An 18,852-nucleotide genomic window follows, 5' to 3' on the forward strand; every position below is an offset into this window, starting at 1 on the left:
GGGCATATCGAATAGAAGAAGCCCGCTCGGCCACCGTGGGGTTTGTCTCGTTTGGGCCGTCGATCGGGTGGTGCTCGGTGGTGCCACATTTCGGAAGCACCAGCCACACGCACGGGCCAGTCCATCTTTTTATCAAGCCATCATCCTCATCCTGAGCCTCATTTGGAAACAAACGCCGAGTTGAACCCCCGAGATCACCAATTCTCTTCTCGACGTTACATCTGCCACCATGGGCAACGGCCAGTCGACGCCCGAAGCCAAACCATCAGTAGCAACGTCCACATCCGCAGACGTCTGCCCAGTCGACCACAAGTCTCGAGAAGCATGGCTCGAGAAAGCCCGCATGGCAGAAGCCTCGAAACACCACACCACTCCCACACCCACATCCACACCATCACCCCTCGGCGCACCCAGCACGTGCGACTCCTCCAATCTCGCCTCCGACACGCCCAAACCCCAAAGCACAACCTCCAAGATCCTCTCCAGCGTCGGCCTCTCCACCCACCGCGAAGTCAGCACCATCCCACGCGCACCGCCCGGCGTAGCACCCGCAGCACCCAAGAACTCTGAACAACAACAGCAACAAGAACAACACACCACCCCCGACTCAGAACCAGCAGACGCGCACAAGAAAGAGACAAACTGGATCTACCCGTCGCCCAAGATGTTCTACGAGGCCATGAAGCGCAAGAAGCACAGCCCAGAGCCCGCGACCATGGACGCCATCGTGCCGATCCACAACGCCGTCAACGAGCGCGTGTGGACCGAGATCAAGACGTGGGAGCACGGCTGGGGCACGGATGCGTGCGAGGGCCCGTTTGGCGGGACGTTTCTCGAGTCGTTCCATGGCATGGGCGACCAGCTCTCGCCGAAAGCGCGAGTGAACAGCTGGCTCGGGTACGCGAAGCCGTTTGATCGGCACGAGTGGGTGATTAATCGGTGTGGGCGGCGAGTGGAGTATCTGATTGATTTCTATGCCGGGCGCGACGAGGGAGTGCCGGGGAAGAGTCTGAATTTCTATCTTGATGTACGGCCGAAGTTGAATAGCTGGGAGGGTTGGGCGATGAGGGGGGCGCGGGTGCTGGGCTTGAGATTCGAGAAGGAGAAAGGGGCGACAGGGAATAAATACGCGTCGAATAAGTAGATGAGAGAGAGAGAAAGAAGGAGGTTGTATATATCGACGATGGAAGTGTTGTATTAACATGTAACATATCAAATGATCCAGGTTCTACATTCTATCAATATCCGCTACTCTGACCATGTAAACTCTTCCCCTGAGGTAGCGTCATGGAAGCTGTTTTAGGGAGAGTAATCCGACACGCTAAATCAAAATCACTCACGTATGTTATGCACTACTGAATTGCTCGCAATGATTAATGCCATACCGAAAAGCTCATAGACCGGGAATTTTTCATATACCCAAATCTAGGCCTAAGCGCTATCTGTCTGTCGCGAACATGTAACGCACACCACCCCGATTAAGCTTCAGTAACCAAGCCACAAAGCAGCATTCTACTAGAACTGCTATAATTTACACCCGTCAGCCACCATTAGCCAACAATCCGAGACTGTCATATCCGGACGAGTGTTATCAGCCGTAGAACAACGCCGAGCTGTAATGCAAATGCCTGCGGGCACGCAGCACCCAGGGGAAGAACCCCCGAGCATTATATTATTGTACAAGATGAGAGTGAAAGTGAGAGTCGTGAGGAGAAGTTTCGTTTTCGTAAGAGTGTGAGCGCGCGGGGAAAGGGAAAAAGGTATTGTCAAAACTCTTAGTTTTGCAGGACAGACGTCTAGATTGGTGACGACGTCCCCGCGATACCGAGCATAGATGGGATGGGCTTGCGTTTGGCTTTGACTTGAGCGACGCGTGGTACGCCTTGGATGACGCGAGGCTCTTTCATAAAGCGCTTGTCAAGTTGATCGGGGACTTTGAACGGTGTTGATTAGACATGGCTCGACGCGGCGCGAAGATATAGACTTACTACGGCTGATGACTTCTCGGTAGTCGCCTGGAACACGGCCGTTGGGTGGAGATGCTGCGGCAGAGCGCCACAGGTGATTTGACTTGTCCGAGAGGAAATCGATATCTGTGCCAAATATTAGCGACGCATGTTGATAGAGACAGAGGCGTACTGACTTGATCTGCCGAAAAAGGATGCCTTCCCACGGTTACGTTTCGACAGGATGACCTCGTCAAAAAGACGTACGCTCGGGTTATCGCTCCGCATAGATTCGCGCTCGTGGATGAACTCGTTGAAGGCTGGGGTGAATCAGCATATTGAATGGGACCTTGTAGACAGAACATACCTTGAGTTTGCTGCAGCATGCTCATATATTGAGAGTTTTCGTGTGGCATGCTGCGTAAGAAGCCATTCATATTGAAAGAATACATGAGACCAGACTTCTTCTGAGCCGAGCTCGCAGGCGACATAAACTTTCGGTATGTGTAGAAAAGACTTGCGAAGCAGCGGACAAAGGCCGCACGCACCTGATCTTCATGAAAAGCGACCGGACATACGAGGCTCACTTGTGGAGCACAGCGACTATGGGCTACCATGCCACAGGCAGAACACCTGTAGAGTCCGTCGTCTGACTTCTCATCGCATATGGAGCAATTGGACTTGTCGTCTTTAGGCCGCCATTGTAAGCAATGGCCCTCCACCCATTGGGTCGTGTCAGTGTTCCGTACAGGTTGCATGAGCATGTTTGGCATGATCGTCGATGCAGCTAGAGTAGAAGCAGCATATATCGATGGAGCATACTGGGAAGGAGCTCGAAATTCCGAACTTAGTGACGAAGTTGACAGGCTTGGATTGTGGCCGAGATGAGAAGGTTGACTGGGTCGGCGAAGAGTCGGCACGCGGTCCATGTTGAATGATGAGCTTCTGCGCGACATGGCATCAAAGTGACCTGAGCGTTTCTCGCGAAGATTGGCCTGAAGTGAGTATGCCGAGTCACTTCTCGAGACCGGGGTGGTTGGTATAGGTGGTGGAAACATCGTTGAAGTTGGAGAGCTCCTCGGAGAAGGCGGGGACGCATTTGTTTTTGTTGTGCAACTTGTCGTCGGCCTATCGGACCCACGACTATTTTCTCTTCGCGACTGGAGGAAAGCATTGAAGATGATGGTCTTTGGGCCAGCAGCTGGCATATTGGACCCGAAAGCAGACGAGCTAAGGCCGGCATAGGTCGATAGTGTCGAATTAGGGGCATTTGCAGTGAATACAGCAGTGTTCTCCGAAGTGAACGAGTCATACGGGAATGCTTCCTGAGCATATGCAGGAGGGCCTGTTGGTACGCCGTAACGGATATGATGCGAGGCTGCCAGTTGTAGGATGGACATTAGCTTTCGTCTTTGCTGGCGCGGCAAAGGTGTGGGTGGAATGGTGCTTTCAATCAAGTCGACGTCCAAGTCGACCAGAACAAAGTCATCTTCTGGCAATTCCACGTTTTCATATCGTCGTTCGATGCCTACGATATACGGACATGGCGCATCCAGAGCTTGGATTAAGCGGGCTGGGAGGACTGGGATGAGAATGCTTGCCCACTTGAGTGGATAGAGCAGATTGACCAGAGCTGCCGTTGCCAGATGCAACATTGCTGTGTGCGAGGAGAGAAATATGATACGGGACTCTGATAAGGCATACTCGAATAGAGTGACGATATTGGCGATGGAGAGAGAGCGGAAGAGGGCGAAGAGGTCGGTGTTCCGTGAGCCGGGTAACTCGTTGTTCGCCTCCTTGCGGGCATACAGTCTAAGCTCTCGTACGCCTAATTCGACCTGTGTCAGGCTGGATATGGGACTGAGGGCCTCTGCACATAGGTTGACCACGTAACGTTCCAGTGGCTGCCACATGCCTATTTTTGGTGAGCTTGGTGGAACCCTCAGAACTGCCCCCTGGGTCATTGGCACGACCACGGCCCGAAGCCACTCTTTCCAGAAACTTGTCATGCCTGCCTCTCGGCCTAGGACACCGAATGCGCGAGGTATCCACAAGCCTGTTTCACCGTCTGTAAGACCTTCGATCTTGGAAGCTGCGCCATGCCGAACAGGCCGGAGCAGATCTGTCATGAGTGAGATTTTCTCCTCGACTGCGCTGATGTCGTCTTCAAGATTCTCTCGCTCGTCAGAGCCTGATGGTACTAATGGCAACTGACAAAGTAATTGGGACAACTTGGCGCGTTCTGCAGCCAATCTCTCACCCAGGCTACTTGCAAGCTCTCGTTCCTCTCCCGACATGTTTGCACGCCTCCACTGTTCGCACTGTCTTTCAATTCCCTCTGCTGCTTCGCGTTTGAGTGGAAGCCAGATTGTGAGACAAATGCCATAAAGCTTTGTATTGTCGGCGCTGGTCATAGCAAAGCCATGCCACGTCGAGCGAGGTCGCTCGTCCGAAGACACAACATTGATGTCATCCGGGAAGGCGAACATAGGAACATAATCGGGAAAAGGATTGCGTCTCTTGCCTTCGTCGATCATATCTGTTGACGGATAGCGATCCAGAAGCACGGGCTCGTACCGCCTCTTGAGTGGGTGCATATTCGGTTCGGTTTTGAAGGGTTGAGGGGTTGGAATGACGGAGTTGTAGTTGCTCATTCGTTTAGCAGTTCTCACAGAAGCTACACGTAGTCAGCCAAGTGCCAGACATGAATTATTTTGGAGACACCCAGGTTACAGTAGTAAACAGACTCACATTGCCGATTGACAGAGGAAGCTCTCTTCATGCTGCTCATGCCTGATAGCCGTCGCCGCAGACTGCCTGCGACACTCGACCTCAAGTTATTGACATCTCTATCGTCAGACACGATGCGCTGGGCTCGAGGTCTTGGCTTTGGTGTTTTGGTGGGTGTCACAGCTCCCGACTGAATGGATATTTCGTCCAGAAAGGATTCACGTTCAGAGGCGAATTTCCGCAATGCCTTGTCAAAGTCGGCCTCACTCAGGCCAGTACCACCAACCTGCACGGCCCGTATGGTTGCGCTGCTTCTATTGCTAGCCGTGGCAGTCTGCTCGAGGTTAATCATGCTGCCAATGGACTTTCTGGCATCCCAGCTCATTCGCACAGACTTTCGACGCTCTCCGTTCAGCGTGTCTGCAGCAGAAGGTGGACGCTCTGGACTTGTGTCCAAGGGGGCATCTTCTTCAATGGTGATATCCAGATTGTTCGGCATGGCGACGCCATTGCTTTGAGCTCTTTCATCGTAGACCTGTGTGGACTCAATTCCTGAAATGAAGAAGAAGTCGGCTAGTGGGGCACTGGAGGACTCGGAATCGGAGGCAATTGGAGCCATTGCGGAGATGACGGACAAAGGAGAAATGGGCGATGGCTGATAAGGAGCAAGGGCGAAGAAGCGAAATGAGCGGACGAGCTCCAAGGGCCGAACAGATGAGAGGTGACGGTATCAATCAATTCATCTGAATACCGGAGACCCGCTCGACGGTACCTGTGTAAGGTGTCGTGGCGGACGGGCAGCACAAGTAGTGACGGCTGTGCGAGCCGGAGGAGGTAGATTGGTGCGACAAAAACGGTTGGGATTGTATGTCGGGTGACAAACTGGCTAGCGCTTGGTGACAGGAACAGGATTAGGGCAGAGGCGCTGGTAAGGCTTTGCAGAAGACGTATCGGCGGTGTGACAGTAAGGGATGTGGTGGTGCGGTGAGAAGTATAGAAGAGCGTTGTGGTGTGGTGTGGTGTCTTGGTTTGGTTTGAGGGTTAGGGCGAGGGCGAGGGCGAGGGCGAGGGCGGAGAGAGAGGTTGGCTCGGCGGAGTGGGCGAAGATGGTAATGTTGGCGGAATCTGTGGAGAGTCGCGACGAAAGTGTATAGGAGGAGATAAGTCGACGGAGGAAGTGGGTGAAGTGAGGGAGGAATGGGAGGAAGATGCAGTCTGATTGCGGTATCTCGTTCAGATATGGATGGGAGATGCACAGGGGACGCAGAACTAAAGAAGCTCGTCCCTCCCTCCTACCTTAGTGCCGCCGACTCCTACCCAGCTTTGGCCGTTTGACCGCGATTGTGTTCGCCCCCCCCCCCCCTCCCCCCTCTCTTCTCTCTCCCTCTTTCGACAATCTGGCCTCAAAGTGTAGAAGAGAGGATTGGAGGAGGTGGTTAGGACAATGTTGTTGCTGTTGCTGTTGTTGTCGTTGACGACTTCAGTCTTTAGCATCAGCATCAGCATCAGATAAACAGTCAGTGGAGTGGCGTTATGTCGAATCCATGTTTGTTTGCTATGTAGTTCCTTGCCCCTACTCCCCAGAAAATAGTAGCCAGGCAGAGGCAGCTAATTAGGGACAAGAAGGTAATATGACTATTATCTTCTCCATCCTTCCCATCTTTCCATCCTTGTTTGGTGTCACGGCGGCACAGGGACGTCTACCTAATCAAGGTATAGGTAGAGAGTCCTGGCCAGCAGAATCACGATTGTAGGTGTATGTGTGTGTGTGTGTGTGTGTGTACGTGCTAAACAGTCAGTGAGGATTCTGTTGATGACAGGCAGTATTAGCATAGAATGAATGCATTGATTGATATCAGTAGATGGAGTAATTAGAGTAATAGAGAGGCAACACTGCAAGCAGTAATTGATAGGTTAGTGGCGTCTGGCGTCTGGCGTACCCCAAGCGCGTCGGCTCGACTGGGCAGTGGGCGCTGGGCACTTGATGAGTGGGCGGGTGAGTGGCAGCTGGCCAGGACTGCCCGGCTGTGTGGGCTTTTGACTGGTTGACTGACTACTTACTGTATGCAGTCCAGCGCTCCAGGGCTCCAGCGCTGTATTACTGTCCCGGGCAGCAGACACTCTGACACCCCCCCTCCAGCCTAAAATGGCGCCCCTTGCTCCCTCTACTCCCTCTTTTTGGGGCTCTGGGTCTGCCGAGTCTGCCCCAAGTTGACCTGGTAGTTAACTAAGCTACAATATAGTCAATTAGTGGTATAATAGTACTGTGGTTGCTTCTCCAGGGCTGACTGCATACCTGGCATTCCCCAGTCAGTCAGTCAGTCAGTCGGACAGTCTCTCATGATAATTACCTGTAATGATGATAGTAGTATTGCTACTCACCAATCGGCCAACAAGTCCAGACTGCAGCGCCAATTCATGCCCGCTCACATTCAACCCTATTCACCCTTCTAGGCCTGCTTAAACTTTGACTTCAACGCTCATCAAGAGTGCGTCGGCTGTCTCATCAGGCCTCTCCAAGTCTCGAAGCCGACATGTCCCATGGGTGCCACAGAGAGCAACAGGCAAATCAGCTGCCTCCAAATGAAACGATAGAGCCTAAATCTCTTCCTTATCGCTGCAGCTCTGCCATTTCTTAGCGGCCCAGCTTGCCCCGGGCCATCCATAGGTACAGTATTAGTACTAGGTAAGTAGGAGGGTAAGTGTAAGGTAATACAGTAGTAGTGAATGATTAACTACCCCAAGCTTTTACTTGTTTGAGTGCCTGCAAGTCATCCGCTCGCTCCGTCTCTCGTCTCCATAAACCCCCCCTCCCTTCCCTCTCCACCTCACATGCAAACTTATACCGCTATCATCACAGTCAGCTCTCCTAACCTCACTTTTACCTCTGATCGTTCGTTCGAGAACCTTCATCACTGTTTACATGGACAACCATATCATCGCGAGCGACTAATATGCCATTTACAAACACGACGCCGATTCCATCTCCACTCCCATCTAGCTTATCCTTAGACATGGTTACGTGTACATACGACTAGTGGCACTGTCGTGTGCCCATCTTCGCCAAGCTACCACGTCCATCTCGACCACGATGATTGTGCCGCTTTCTTGCTTCACACAATCAACAGCCATTAATCTTTAAATATTCTATCAAGCGCAGCCAGCCATATCCACCTCTTCTTAATCCTTCCTGACTCGTAGTTTCCTTGCTGAAACTCCAGCTATCCTCCACATACTTCACCACGCCCCAACCCAAAGCACACTGAGAGTCTGAGACAGTAACCGCGCTAGTTCTGCAGGAACACATGTCCACCAATGCCAGGTACCCTCCTTCGCTCATTGGCCGCCTTTCACCGCTCCAGCCTCGTCTTGACTTGAATGCTCTCTTCTTTACCTCCTCGACCTTACTCGTGTCGTATTTGACCTACTCGCAAGCTCCCTTATACTGACTCGTTCGTATAGATGATGAATGAATTATCATTGAAGCCCACCGAGTCGTCCTCGAACGTGCTTACATAGTACATGTCACCCCGGCGGATACGGGGAGTACGATAGCCGGTAGCTGTCCTTTGCAGTCTTCTGACCTTGCCTATATCTCTGTCTAATGCCACTACAAAAGCCGTTGAAGATATGTCCTTGACGACGAATCAGAGACTGACTCTGTTAGAAGAATAATGTTGTATGTATCCTTCCATACTCCCGAACGGCGAAGATGATGATCGACAGTGTGCACTCAAGCCTACACTTGAAACACCTTCCAGGGTCCCACGTCCCCTCCGATGTGATCGACAGGGTCTCATCTATCTATCCGTACATGCACTCGTGGCTTACTACCACCGACCGCATCATGCCACTGCCGCAACGGCGCAGACGCTGCATAGATTGATTGAGAAATAGAAAAACCTTTGGCGCGTCGTCTCACGGCTCACCAGGTCTGTGTTGAATATTCATTGCACTGCATTGGTCTCGCCCTGACAAAAAAATCGCCGTCGAGCTTCGCCTGTTATTCCACTCAGGGGGCAGCAGCGTCAGCGCCACAAGCCACCACCTGCAAAACCGATGGATGCAGAATTGTCATCCATTATAATTAGGAGAGAACATCACCATCCCTCCACCACAATAACTTCGCTTCACTCAATGTCATGCTTGGCGAACAGAACACGTAAGTCTCCTGAATATCGTCTTTGCCACGTCGAACGTCGTCGTCGTCGTCGTTTGATGCATCTTTGTAGACGCAGTGGTGTGTTGATTCCACACCACTGCATTTCGCGCATACCACGCCCGCACGCATTCAATGCATGCAGCAGATCGTCCTGCTTTCATGGACGTGCGTGCTCTGCATGCTTCGTCTTCCGTCCGCGCGTCCAGACGTACTGTAGATATATTCCTCGGGAAGCCAGGAAGGACATTAACCCCCAAATTCCTAGGAGACGCATCTCATTCAATGTTTCAGAGACTCTACTCCACATATTGCATCTGCTCCTCAACACCATCTTCTAGCACGTGATGTTTCGGAAACGTTATCGTCAGGCGTGGACATCAAGAAGGAGCGACACCAGCACCGCGCAACTGACAGAAACAATGACCGGGTACTTACATCATCGAATAAATAGCAATCCACTAAGCCCATACGCCTTTTCCTCATTACCATGTCCATACTGCCAGTACCTTATACCAATCTGTATCCAGCCCTGTCACACACAACACCGAGCAACACCGAGCAACACCGCACAACGTCGAATGCATATGAAGTATGCATAGACCACCGCTTAATCACAACTACCATAGCACCACTAATTACACCACACTACACTTGGCCGACACACCAGCCCAACGATCTGACCTGCCTGCTAACGGGCCGATGCAGATGGGAGACAAAAGCACGCGATAGGGGGGGAATGTCAACAATGGCACAACAGTTGCGTCATTTTGTTGGGGCCTTGCCATCCACTGCATGAATTACAACTAATCAGATGCTAGTAATCAGCCTGTAGGTAGCTTACCTAGTACGTTACCTATGTACGCAGGCACGTTCGCAGGCTCGTTCGCATTGAGCCGTGCTCTTCTACCCATTTTGCACCCACAATGGGGATCGATGATTATATCCAAACACCCCTCCTAACCCCCCACTACGCCTGAAACGCGCTGCCTGTATGTAGCCACGCCCGATGAATTTGTCTCATCGCTCAAAGATCTGAATACTGTATTGCCCATCACGAATTATCAAGCACCTGACCAATCCATCACCCACTGCCGCCCCTCGACATGATCCTCCCACCCCGGACAACGCCCACACTAACGCCCGCTTCCCCGGTCATCCACCCGGGCATTCTCGCCCCGTCCACGACCCCAGCTTCCACCAACGCACGTAATCCCGCGAACACGTGCGGGCCCTGGAAACTGATGCGCACATCGGGCCGCCACACTTCTTCTTCTTCTTCGTCCTGGCGTTCGGCAGGTGCGGCGTCGAGGATGGACGGAAGGGATTTGCGGCCGCGTTTGGATATCGTCGGCGTTGTGATGCGGGTTGTGGTAGATCGTGTAGGATGAGGAGGATGAGATGGTGTCAAGGCGCCAGGATCAGTAGTGGGGAACGGGTCTGCGATGCGAACGTCCAGGCGTTCCAGGGCTGCCGTGTCAGCGGGCAGACCTGCTAGGCCGAAGCGTGAAGCTGCGAGTGCGATGCGACGTTTCTTGCTCGAGTCCTGCCTTTGCACATTGCTAGCAGGCGACGGGGCCCGTGTGCGTTTGGCCTCTGGTTCTGGCCTGTCATTTTCTTTGTCGCCGTCCGAGGAGCCGCTCAGGGTAGGGTGTGGCGCCGCGGGTGGACAGGTCAAGTCTGGTGGTGGGCGCACGCGGTAGTCGAGTGCTGGGACGCCGAATGTGTCGGCAACGAAGATGCCCCAGCCGCCCTGTGCCGCGTTTGACCGACCGGGGCCGCGCAGAGAAAAGATTGTGGTGAGGGATTTGGTGGAGAGGCTGGTTGGAGTGAGGGTGTAGCGCTTGCGTGGGGCTGAGAGTGCGGTTGAGAGTGCAGAGAGCAGGACGGCGTGGACGCTGCGGCGGTCCAGGGTGGATGTTAGGCTTGTGGACGCAGAGTGGGATATGTATGCATATGGCGTGTTGTCAGGGAAGAGGACGAATGTTGTCTTCGTCTCACCCGTCGTTGAGGAGGACTTGGGGTGGGTGGCATCGAGCGCTTGTTGGGTGGTGTTGTAGGGTGATTCGAAGACTGAGATGCGGAGAAGGGTTGTGTAGTGGGTGGAGAGACGGGTGAGGTAGTAATGGGCTTTTGAGAGCGGTGCGAGTTCTTCTTGGAGATTTGCGAGAAACGTTGGTGCGTGGAGCCGGGGAAGAGGATTCTCGAGCCTCTCTTGGACGTCGTCTCTGTGTGCTTCAGTGGAAGATATGCGTGTAATTCGAAAGGCGGTCCAGCGATTGCTCGATGCCGTGTGGTCCAGTAGACTCCTCGAGTCTGCTGTTGCAAGCTGGTAGAGTGTAAGGCCATGCCTCCAGTCTCCTTCTACAATCCGCTCTACGATCTCTTTCTTTCCTCCTTTGCGCTGCTCTAGCTCCTCGTAAATCTCTTGCAGCTCTTCGATAGATTGAGCCGGCGTATATGGCGCCTCTTCATCTGGTCCGTCATCATCGTCATCATCCTCGGACAGATACGGCGTGCATAGTGATATGTTCTTCGGCGATAGCCATTCCAAAGCTAGTGAGATGAGAGACGGGCGCGAAAGTTTGGAGAGAGTCCGGGAGACTTCCGGGCTAGACGGTGGTAGTCGATCGGAGTGAGATAGCGGCAGGTTTGTTGGTATTGATAGCTTTTTCGGACGTGGCATGTTTGGGGTATATGGGATTGATCGGACGCTGCAATGATTACTGTGAGCTCGCAGCGACGACGTCAACACCAAGAAACATCGAGCGCGTCGCGTCGTAAGGCTGAATTGTAAGTGGAGCCTCAGGCAACAAGTCGGACCGCAACCCCGCGGGCACAAGGAAACGTGGAGGGGGAATTTTATCCGACGGCTTACCTGTTAAGACAAGTCTACTACTTACTTGGGCGTAGCGTAGCAGTGAATGCTGAATAATCCCGCTGCAGCCACCGTAGCCCCCCCGCGCCCGGCAATGTTATCTACTCCGATGACAAATCAGCAATTCCTTCCTTCCCGACCATTCTGTCTGCAGCTCTCTCCGTCTTGTGCAGCAATCACAATCAACAACAACAACGACAATTCACTCGTATCACCCAGGCCTTGGCCGTCGCAGCTCACAACGATCGAGTACGCTGGCAATTACCACGAAGCGCCGCTGCTGAGCATTTAGCAGTTCGCAGAGCTAGGAGGGGCTCACCTGCGATCTTCGGCCGATACCGCTACACTCAGTTCACTCTAGGGCTGTAGCTGTTACTATTACACACACAAATTTGCATTCACACGCTCTCGGCAATAGTCCCTCGTCTCGAACGGCACCGTAACACCGCATCACATCCACATCCACATCCACTCCCCACCGAGCAACTCGTCTTCAAACTTCTTCATCCGCTTTCCCACTCGACAGAACACACATCGTCGCCATCAATTCAACCTTTTGCCACTGCATCGACCTACACGCCGCCGCCAGTCATTCTGACGTCGACGACTATCGTAGCTTGTTCATGAACTGAGCTACTCCACTTCTCCGGTTTTCGGATTTTACATACACCTACCACGGCAACCCGAGACCGTCGTTACACCTACGACTGTTCTTTTCGCCATGTCTGGCTACAATGGACGGCGGCCCAATGTCTCGCAATACATTGCGGGTCTAAACACGATTCCCAGCCATCAGGATCTGCTCGCACAGCCCGCAAGTCTGGAGGAGGACCTGTCTATGTTCAACACCGACTTCTTCGACTTTGATGCACTCTCTGGTCTGGATCTACCGGATCTCACGCAGCAGAACTTGGAGTATGACCCTGCGGAAGAGGAACGCGCTCGCCGACATAATGCTTCAGGTTACAGGTCAAAGCACGCTACCGAGTCCCTAAAAGGGAAGGATGCTCTTTTGGACAAGCAGGTTGAATTCAATACGGGCATTGAAGGTGAGCAAACGTCTTATTTCTGATGCCATAACCCCAATTATCACACCTTTCATCACAATGCGCATCACGAGGTTGTGAGGCACAAGGCCCAGCAGCCCCCGCACTCTACAGGCATGTATTGCGCGATGAGTGCATGGCGCACGGCGTATGCTGCAAAAAGCATCTGGCGCTGCAGAAGGCATGCATTCGTTCGCGCAACGCCAGACTAGTGCAGATCCACACGCTCTGGTTTTGTTGTGGCTCGGCAAGTTACACTTGCATCGCACGCAATATCCCGTGACCCCGCGTGGTTCAAGCACCTCACGCCCTGGATATGCCATCATCGTCCTGCTGCGCCGTGCTCCACAACTCCTGTCGTCCGATACTCAAGCAAGGAGACCTACGTTTGCTAATGTACCATCCAGGTGCTGACTATCAATTCTCGGGCTTCAACTTTCCAAATCTGGTTGATCCCGCGGCTCCCGCAAACTTCCAGTCCCAGCAACAAGTTCAGTACAACATCCCGACCCAGCAAAGCTCTCCTAGCATCGCCTCTCCGACCTCGCCTACCAGCGACGGTACCGGCATCAAACGCAAGTTCGACTCTGTCGGCGACCTCAACGGTAGCCACGGTGTTGAGGACGCCTCCCGTCACGCCGCTGAGGAAGACAAACGTCGTCGCAACACCGCCGCATCTGCCCGCTTCCGGGTCAAGAAGAAGCAGCGCGAGCAAGCTCTCGAGAAGTCAGCCAAGGAGATGTCCGACAAGGTCGGTGCGCTCGAGTCAAAAATCACCAAGCTCGAGACAGAAAACCGGTGGTTGAAAGAGCTTCTCACCGAGAAGAACGGCAAAGCCACTATCGCCTCCATGGTCGCCACGAAACCTCCCAAAGAGTCTAATGTCGTACGGAGTACCGGCGATCACACCACTGGCGTCGGCACCGATTCCAAGGAAGTAAAGGCCTAAGCCAAAACCATTTCTTTTACCCCTGTGGCATCTTTTACGACGTAGACGTATGATGTTGATGTCTTTGCATATTTGGTGATGGGGAGCGTGATGGTGTTATTATATTGATTTACTATAGTGTGCTGTGGGTAGCTCATAATGTTGCATGGAGCAGCGAACATGAGAGACAAGGCCGGTCAAGGATTGAGGATAGCCGCCTGGTCTTTTGATATATATCGCCGTACGGCCACTCTTGTTGTCGTATTACAGAGAGAGAGAATATGGATTTGCAGCTAACATGCCGCCTACTGCACCCTCAATCTCGACGAATGGCTATTGCATCGTCATTTATGAGTTGTTGATCCAACAGTCGTAGCTCATGCACTATTTATTACCTATGATGGTTCCGTCTTGGATCTGTGCGATCTATGCTTGTATGCCTTATTGATGCCTGGCGCCATCCACCTCTCCACCCCTATCTCCGTCTCCGCCTCCACCTCCGCATCCATCTCCACAGTAGGGGTTTAGTATGTTCCCGGGCTCGGCATGAGATGCACCTAGCCGAGTTTAGGCTTCTCTGTATTGTAAGTATATTGCCAACCTCGCAGTCATTCATAGAGATCCGTCGTGCATCATCATCACGTCCAGAGCATCAAAACAGCAATTGGATTGAACTATGATTGAGCTGAACTGAACTGAACATCCGAATGAAACCAACACACTGGGCCATGTCAACTACATCTAACCCCGATAACACGCTCATCACGGCACAAACAGTACAGCAGCATGCATGTGCCGACGACTGCTGGCTCGTCATCGACGGCAAGGTCTGGGATATGACGGCGTTTGCACCACGGCACCCCGGTGGTTCGCAGAGTATGTGTCTTCTCTGAGTCGAGAGTTCGGTTTGATCGCTTCCGTCTTTGTTCATTTGCGGCGCTGTTTGCTGCTTGTGATATTGTTGGAACCATATTCCTGTATCCCGGCTATGTTTGTATATATATGCATCACGGATGCCGAAGGACATGTGCCTGCATACCTAGGACCGACAAAGCTGACAAACACTCAGTAATCCTCACCCACGCCGGCCGCGACGCAACAACGGCATACAACACCATCCACGCACCGTCGCTCATCGAGGAAGAAGTCCCAGAAGCGTACAAGGGCCGCTTGGATCCCTCGACAGTTCCAAAGTCATGGACCACCACGACCACCACGACCACCACCACAGCAAGCACAAGGCCAGCCCTCACAAGCATCCTCAACACACACGACTTCGCACACGCCGCACAGCACAGCATCCCGGCCAAAACATGGGCCTTCTACAGCTCCGCAGCGACAGACTCCCACACCCACGCCGCCAACACCGCCATGTACGCCCGCATATGGTTCCGGCCTCGCGTGCTGCGCGACGTCAGCAGCGTGAGCATCAAGGCACGCTTCCTGGGCTGTGCGGCCGTGGACATGCCGATATATGTAGCGCCCGCGGCAATGGCACGCATGGTGCACGTTGAAGGCGAGCGAGCGATTGCGCGGGCATGTGCGCGAAAGGGCGTACTACAATGTGTAAGTCCCCAACATGCTCGGAGCCCAAGTCCCTACCTCCCTTTAACCATCCACCATCCGTCAACCCACGCGAGAGGTCGAATATACATACATACACACCCACACCAAAGCACCACAACTAACCACCTTCCCCACCCCCCCTCACAGATCTCAACCTCCGCGTCCTTCCCCGCATCTCAGATCGTGCCCGTCGCCCCACCCGCACACCCGTTCTTCTTCCAGCTGTACATCAACAGCAACCGGGCCAAATGCGCGGCCCTGATCCGCGAAATCGCCGCGATGCCGCAGATCCGCGGTATCATGATCACGGTCGACGCGCCCGTTGTCGGCAAGCGGGAGGCCGACGAGCGTATCCGCGCCGACGAGACCCTCCACGCGCCCATGTCGGGGCAACAGGCCAAGAACGACGCCAAAGGGGGCGGCATGGGCCGTGTGATGGGCCGGTATATCGATCCGAGTTTCCACTGGGAGGAGATTGCGTGGGTGCGGGGCTTGTATTCCGGGCCGCTGATGCTGAAGGGCGTGCAGACGGCGGCGGACGCGCGGATGGCGGTCGAGTATGGGGTTCAGGGGATTGTGGTGAGTAACCATGGAGGGAGGTGTTTGGATACGAGTCCGCCGAGTATTCTTGCGCTGTTGGACATTCAGAGGAATGCGCCTGAGGTGTTTGACAAGATGGAGGTGTATGTTGATGGGGGGATCAGACGGGGGACGGATATTGTGAAGGCGCTGTGCTTGGGAGCGACGGGCGTGGGGCTGGGACGGCCGTTCTTGTATAGTCTGGCATACGGGACTGAGGGTGTGGAGCATCTGATTGACATACTGCGTGATGAGATTGAGACAACAATGAGGTTGCTGGGAGCGAATTCGCTGAGCGATCTGCATCCGGGGATGGTGAACACGGCCGACGTGGATCATTTGGTGCCAAGGGGCCTGGACGGGCATCCTTATGCGCGGAATGTAGAGAGGGCGAAGCTATAGATGGATGGATCCAATCAAGTGCAAGTGGTCTATGATATTCATGAAACATTAGCTTTATGAACAGTGCGTCTAGTGGGTGGTATGGTCTTGCGTAAAGATATCATTTTTAGGGTGCTTTGTACAACGCAATGCTTGGAAAGGCAGTGCAATTCGATATCCGCCCGAACGCCTGCCACGAGCAGCAAAGTCTCCATCCTACAGAGCTGTGACAAAAGGAAACGTGCCGAGCCCAGGCTAAAGTCTTCACATATCACCAAGTCCTAGATCTCGGCCGTATCCTATCCTATATCATCTCTTGTTCACTGACACACGTACATGCGTTGTTCCGACACTCTATACGGAGAACCAGAATACACTGATTACGACGTCCATGCCCTTGGAGTCGCCCGCCTCGTACTTGTACGACCACATGCCATCTTTGTCTTCGTTCCAGAATGCACCGGTTGCGCTATGCATACCGCGTCGGCCAGCATCCTTAGACTCAACGCCGGCTTGAGGCTCGGTGTGTTGCACGATGGTGCTATTGACGGCGAACTTGTACGGTGGTTGGTTCTGGCCAGAGGGTGTTGACTCGGAGATGACTTTTTGGAGGACATTGTTCTAATCGGGCGGTCAATTATGCGAAGCTCTATTATATGCATGGACGCGGGAAACATGGTCCGATGCTCTCCTTCTGCAAGGAGCGCGCGGTAAAAGTGCGCAGAGAGAAGCTGGAGATAGGAGACTGAGAAAACGTTCAGAGGGCTTACAATTATGGAGGTGTTCCAGACAGAGGTCTGCGAGTGTACGTAGGTTTCCGCATTGCTGAGAGTGCTGTTACAGGCATCATCGGTGATCTGCTTGAGACGGAGGTCTGAGATGGGCTATGTGCGCAAGAAGTCAGCAAGCTGTGACGGGGATGCTGTCGGGCATGCTGAAGGATTTAGCTTACGCCTGGTGCCATTGTGGATAGTTGTGTATGGAAACTGTGTTGGGATGAATGGTCTGTAGCAAATGAATTACGGATTGGGTTGGAAGAGCGTTGGGCGTGAGGTGGTGGAGTTGTTGTTGAATGTTGCTGTGTGTTGCTGGTGCCAATGAGCAGGGATTGGGCAGAGTGATTGTTATGATGTCCGAATGCAGCATCACGTGCCAACGCCAGGAAACTTGGCCAACTATAGAGCGAGATTATTGCTTATTTTACCGGACATGGGCATACAACATGGAATAGTCTCATCTTCTTTACTATTATTCTATTCCAAACGATGAAAATGGAATTGCAAATGCAAATTGTCGGTCGTGTGGGTTGTGAGTTTCAGTCGTGGCTTGTAGCTGGTGGCTTCCATGAGCTGTGGCTGATGACAGCATGAAGCTTGGGCCCCGTTGCCGTTGCCGAAATCTATGGCTGTGCTGTTTGTTATGTGGCTGACACCGCACATGCCCCTCGTCCCGCGCTGCCATTCGCTGCTGCTCTCTGCCTCCACATTTTCCTCTTCCGACATCATCGACGTCCTCTCTCCCACCTGCAAAGGTCTTCTTCTCGTTCTCTGCCTTGTTCATTTCTCGGTCAACGGTCTGCTCCTATTCAATTGGCTCTATCTTCTTAGACTGTGCTACCCCAACCCGGCGCCATCTCCCGCATTCTCCGACTCCGCGCTCTAGAAGTTCCGGAGCTTTTCAAAGACCAATCTCGGGTACCCAGCACCAGCCTCTCTCTTTGCACAGCATTTTTGGAAACAGACTTGAGCTGTAAACAAGAGAACCGCCATCACAACCCCCAATTGTAGATTGCTCTGTCATACTTTATCATCACAATGTCTAGCCAGCCGCTTCTACAGTCCGCTCCAGGTATGTCAAACTGTCAACTCTATGCTCACTTGAAGTACGTCAGTCAATGAAGCGCTGCTAACCTATACTGCAGGCAAGCGCATCGCCCTTCCAACCCGTGTTGAGCCGAAGGTCTTCTTCGCAAACGAGCGCACCTTCCTCTCATGGCTCAACTTTACTGTCATTCTGGGTGGTCTAGCGGTTGGTCTCCTCAACTTCGGTGATAAGACTGGACGAATCTCCGCCGGCATCTTCACAATCATCGCCATGGCTGCAATGTTGTACGCCTTGTATCAATTCCACTGGCGGGCGAAGAGCATCCGGCAAAGAGGTCAGGCTGGTTTCGACGACAAGCTTGGTCCGACCCTGCTTAGTTTGGCTCTACTCGGCGCCGTCATTGTCAACTTTGTGCTGCGTATAAATCAAACAGATAAGAAACAGTAATAATGAAAAGCGAATTTGGATGTTGATGGGAAGTGGGACATGGGAGACTTTGGGTACGAAGCTTGTACTATACGCATCGCTTTCAGGTTGGCGGAGACACATCTATCAGTGCGAGACTCAGCATTTCCAACACAGGCTCGATCATAAAGGCACGGTGTTACAATAAGTACATATTCAATCATGTTAATCAATTCGCCTTCGTGCTCCAGGCTACATCGATGCTGACAGGTAGATGCATCTTTTCCTTTTAAGCTCTGTTCCTTGGTACAGACTGACCATCTCACGGTTTCGGGAGACATCGCCGTAAGTGCCGTTTGTTTAAAAAAAGGGGGAAATGAGCATTGATCTTGGGGAGAGCTTTAAAAAAA

At 52.9% G+C, this 18,852-nt stretch overlaps 7 protein-coding genes across 7 annotated transcripts; 4 read left to right on the forward strand and 3 right to left on the reverse strand.

Annotated features, from left to right (window-relative positions):
* The first annotated feature begins 146 nt into the window (after positions 1-146).
* EJ05DRAFT_474549 (cytochrome c and c1 heme-lyase) lies at positions 147-1,296 on the forward strand. The gene has a single exon (XM_033743622.1). The coding sequence runs from the start codon at positions 230-232 to the stop codon at positions 1,142-1,144; it is 915 nt and encodes a 304-aa protein (XP_033601892.1). The 5' UTR covers positions 147-229; the 3' UTR covers positions 1,145-1,296.
* A 174-nt stretch (positions 1,297-1,470) lies between these two features.
* On the reverse strand, positions 1,471-5,441 carry EJ05DRAFT_298504 (DENN-domain-containing protein). Its single transcript, XM_033740580.1, has 5 exons — positions 4,698-5,441; positions 2,314-4,623; positions 2,144-2,266; positions 1,989-2,093; positions 1,471-1,933 (listed from the first exon to the last, which is right to left on the reverse strand). The coding sequence occupies exons 1-5, from the start codon at positions 5,293-5,295 to the stop codon at positions 1,797-1,799; spliced, it is 3,273 nt and encodes a 1,090-aa protein (XP_033601893.1). The 5' UTR covers positions 5,296-5,441; the 3' UTR covers positions 1,471-1,796.
* Positions 5,442-9,919: 4,478 nt separating this feature from the next.
* Positions 9,920-11,521, reverse strand: EJ05DRAFT_484397 (CHL4-domain-containing protein; the record flags this gene model as incomplete). Its single annotated transcript, XM_033745335.1, has 1 exon — positions 9,920-11,521. One exon carries the CDS (start codon positions 11,519-11,521, stop codon positions 9,920-9,922), a length of 1,602 nt encoding a protein of 533 aa, XP_033601894.1.
* A 913-nt stretch (positions 11,522-12,434) lies between these two features.
* On the forward strand, positions 12,435-13,708 carry EJ05DRAFT_498658 (uncharacterized protein; the record flags this gene model as incomplete). Its single annotated transcript, XM_033746717.1, has 2 exons — positions 12,435-12,762; positions 13,167-13,708. 2 exons carry the CDS (start codon positions 12,435-12,437, stop codon positions 13,706-13,708), a joined length of 870 nt encoding a protein of 289 aa, XP_033601895.1.
* Positions 13,709-14,237: 529 nt separating this feature from the next.
* Positions 14,238-16,302, forward strand: EJ05DRAFT_474553 (putative mitochondrial cytochrome b2). The gene is made up of 3 exons (XM_033743623.1): positions 14,238-14,563; positions 14,757-15,253; positions 15,401-16,302. The coding sequence occupies exons 1-3, from the start codon at positions 14,416-14,418 to the stop codon at positions 16,232-16,234; spliced, it is 1,479 nt and encodes a 492-aa protein (XP_033601896.1). The 5' UTR covers positions 14,238-14,415; the 3' UTR covers positions 16,235-16,302.
* Positions 16,303-16,567: 265 nt separating this feature from the next.
* On the reverse strand, positions 16,568-17,177 carry EJ05DRAFT_484400 (uncharacterized protein; the record flags this gene model as incomplete). The annotated part of the gene is made up of 3 exons (XM_033745336.1): positions 16,568-16,834; positions 16,984-17,097; positions 17,166-17,177. The coding sequence occupies 3 exons, from the start codon at positions 17,175-17,177 to the stop codon at positions 16,568-16,570; spliced, it is 393 nt and encodes a 130-aa protein (XP_033601897.1).
* A 723-nt stretch (positions 17,178-17,900) lies between these two features.
* On the forward strand, positions 17,901-18,701 carry EJ05DRAFT_298594 (putative vacuolar transporter chaperon Vtc1). Its single transcript, XM_033740581.1, has 2 exons — positions 17,901-18,061; positions 18,135-18,701. Exons 1-2 carry the CDS (start codon positions 18,028-18,030, stop codon positions 18,482-18,484), a joined length of 384 nt encoding a protein of 127 aa, XP_033601898.1. The 5' UTR covers positions 17,901-18,027; the 3' UTR covers positions 18,485-18,701.
* Positions 18,702-18,852: the final 151 nt, after the last annotated feature.

Source organism: Pseudovirgaria hyperparasitica, assembly GCF_010093815.1.
Source record: "Pseudovirgaria hyperparasitica strain CBS 121739 unplaced genomic scaffold EJ05scaffold_5, whole genome shotgun sequence".
NCBI lineage: Eukaryota > Fungi > Ascomycota > Dothideomycetes > Acrospermales > Acrospermaceae > Pseudovirgaria > Pseudovirgaria hyperparasitica.

Excerpts from the sequence above, each read along its gene's own strand:
- EJ05DRAFT_298504 (XM_033740580.1), bottom strand. The coding sequence starts at position 5,295 with ATGGCTCCAATTGCCTCCGATTCCGAGTCCTCCAGTGCCCCACTAGCC. Across the intron at positions 4,624-4,697 it reads TTCCTCTGTCAATCGGCAAT|CTTCTGTGAGAACTGCTAAA; the intron begins GTGAGTCTGTTT and ends GACTACGTGTAG. Across the intron at positions 2,267-2,313 it reads CATGCTGCAGCAAACTCAAG|CCTTCAACGAGTTCATCCAC; the intron begins GTATGTTCTGTC and ends GATTCACCCCAG.
- EJ05DRAFT_474549 (XM_033743622.1), top strand. The coding sequence starts at position 230 with ATGGGCAACGGCCAGTCGACGCCCGAAGCCAAACCATCAGTAGCAACG.
- EJ05DRAFT_298594 (XM_033740581.1), top strand. The coding sequence starts at position 18,028 with ATGTCTAGCCAGCCGCTTCTACAGTCCGCTCCAG. Across the intron at positions 18,062-18,134 it reads GCTTCTACAGTCCGCTCCAG|GCAAGCGCATCGCCCTTCCA; the intron begins GTATGTCAAACT and ends CCTATACTGCAG.
- EJ05DRAFT_474553 (XM_033743623.1), top strand. The coding sequence starts at position 14,416 with ATGTCAACTACATCTAACCCCGATAACACGCTCATCACGGCACAAACA. Across the intron at positions 14,564-14,756 it reads GCACCCCGGTGGTTCGCAGA|TAATCCTCACCCACGCCGGC; the intron begins GTATGTGTCTTC and ends ACAAACACTCAG. Across the intron at positions 15,254-15,400 it reads GAAAGGGCGTACTACAATGT|ATCTCAACCTCCGCGTCCTT; the intron begins GTAAGTCCCCAA and ends CCCCCCTCACAG.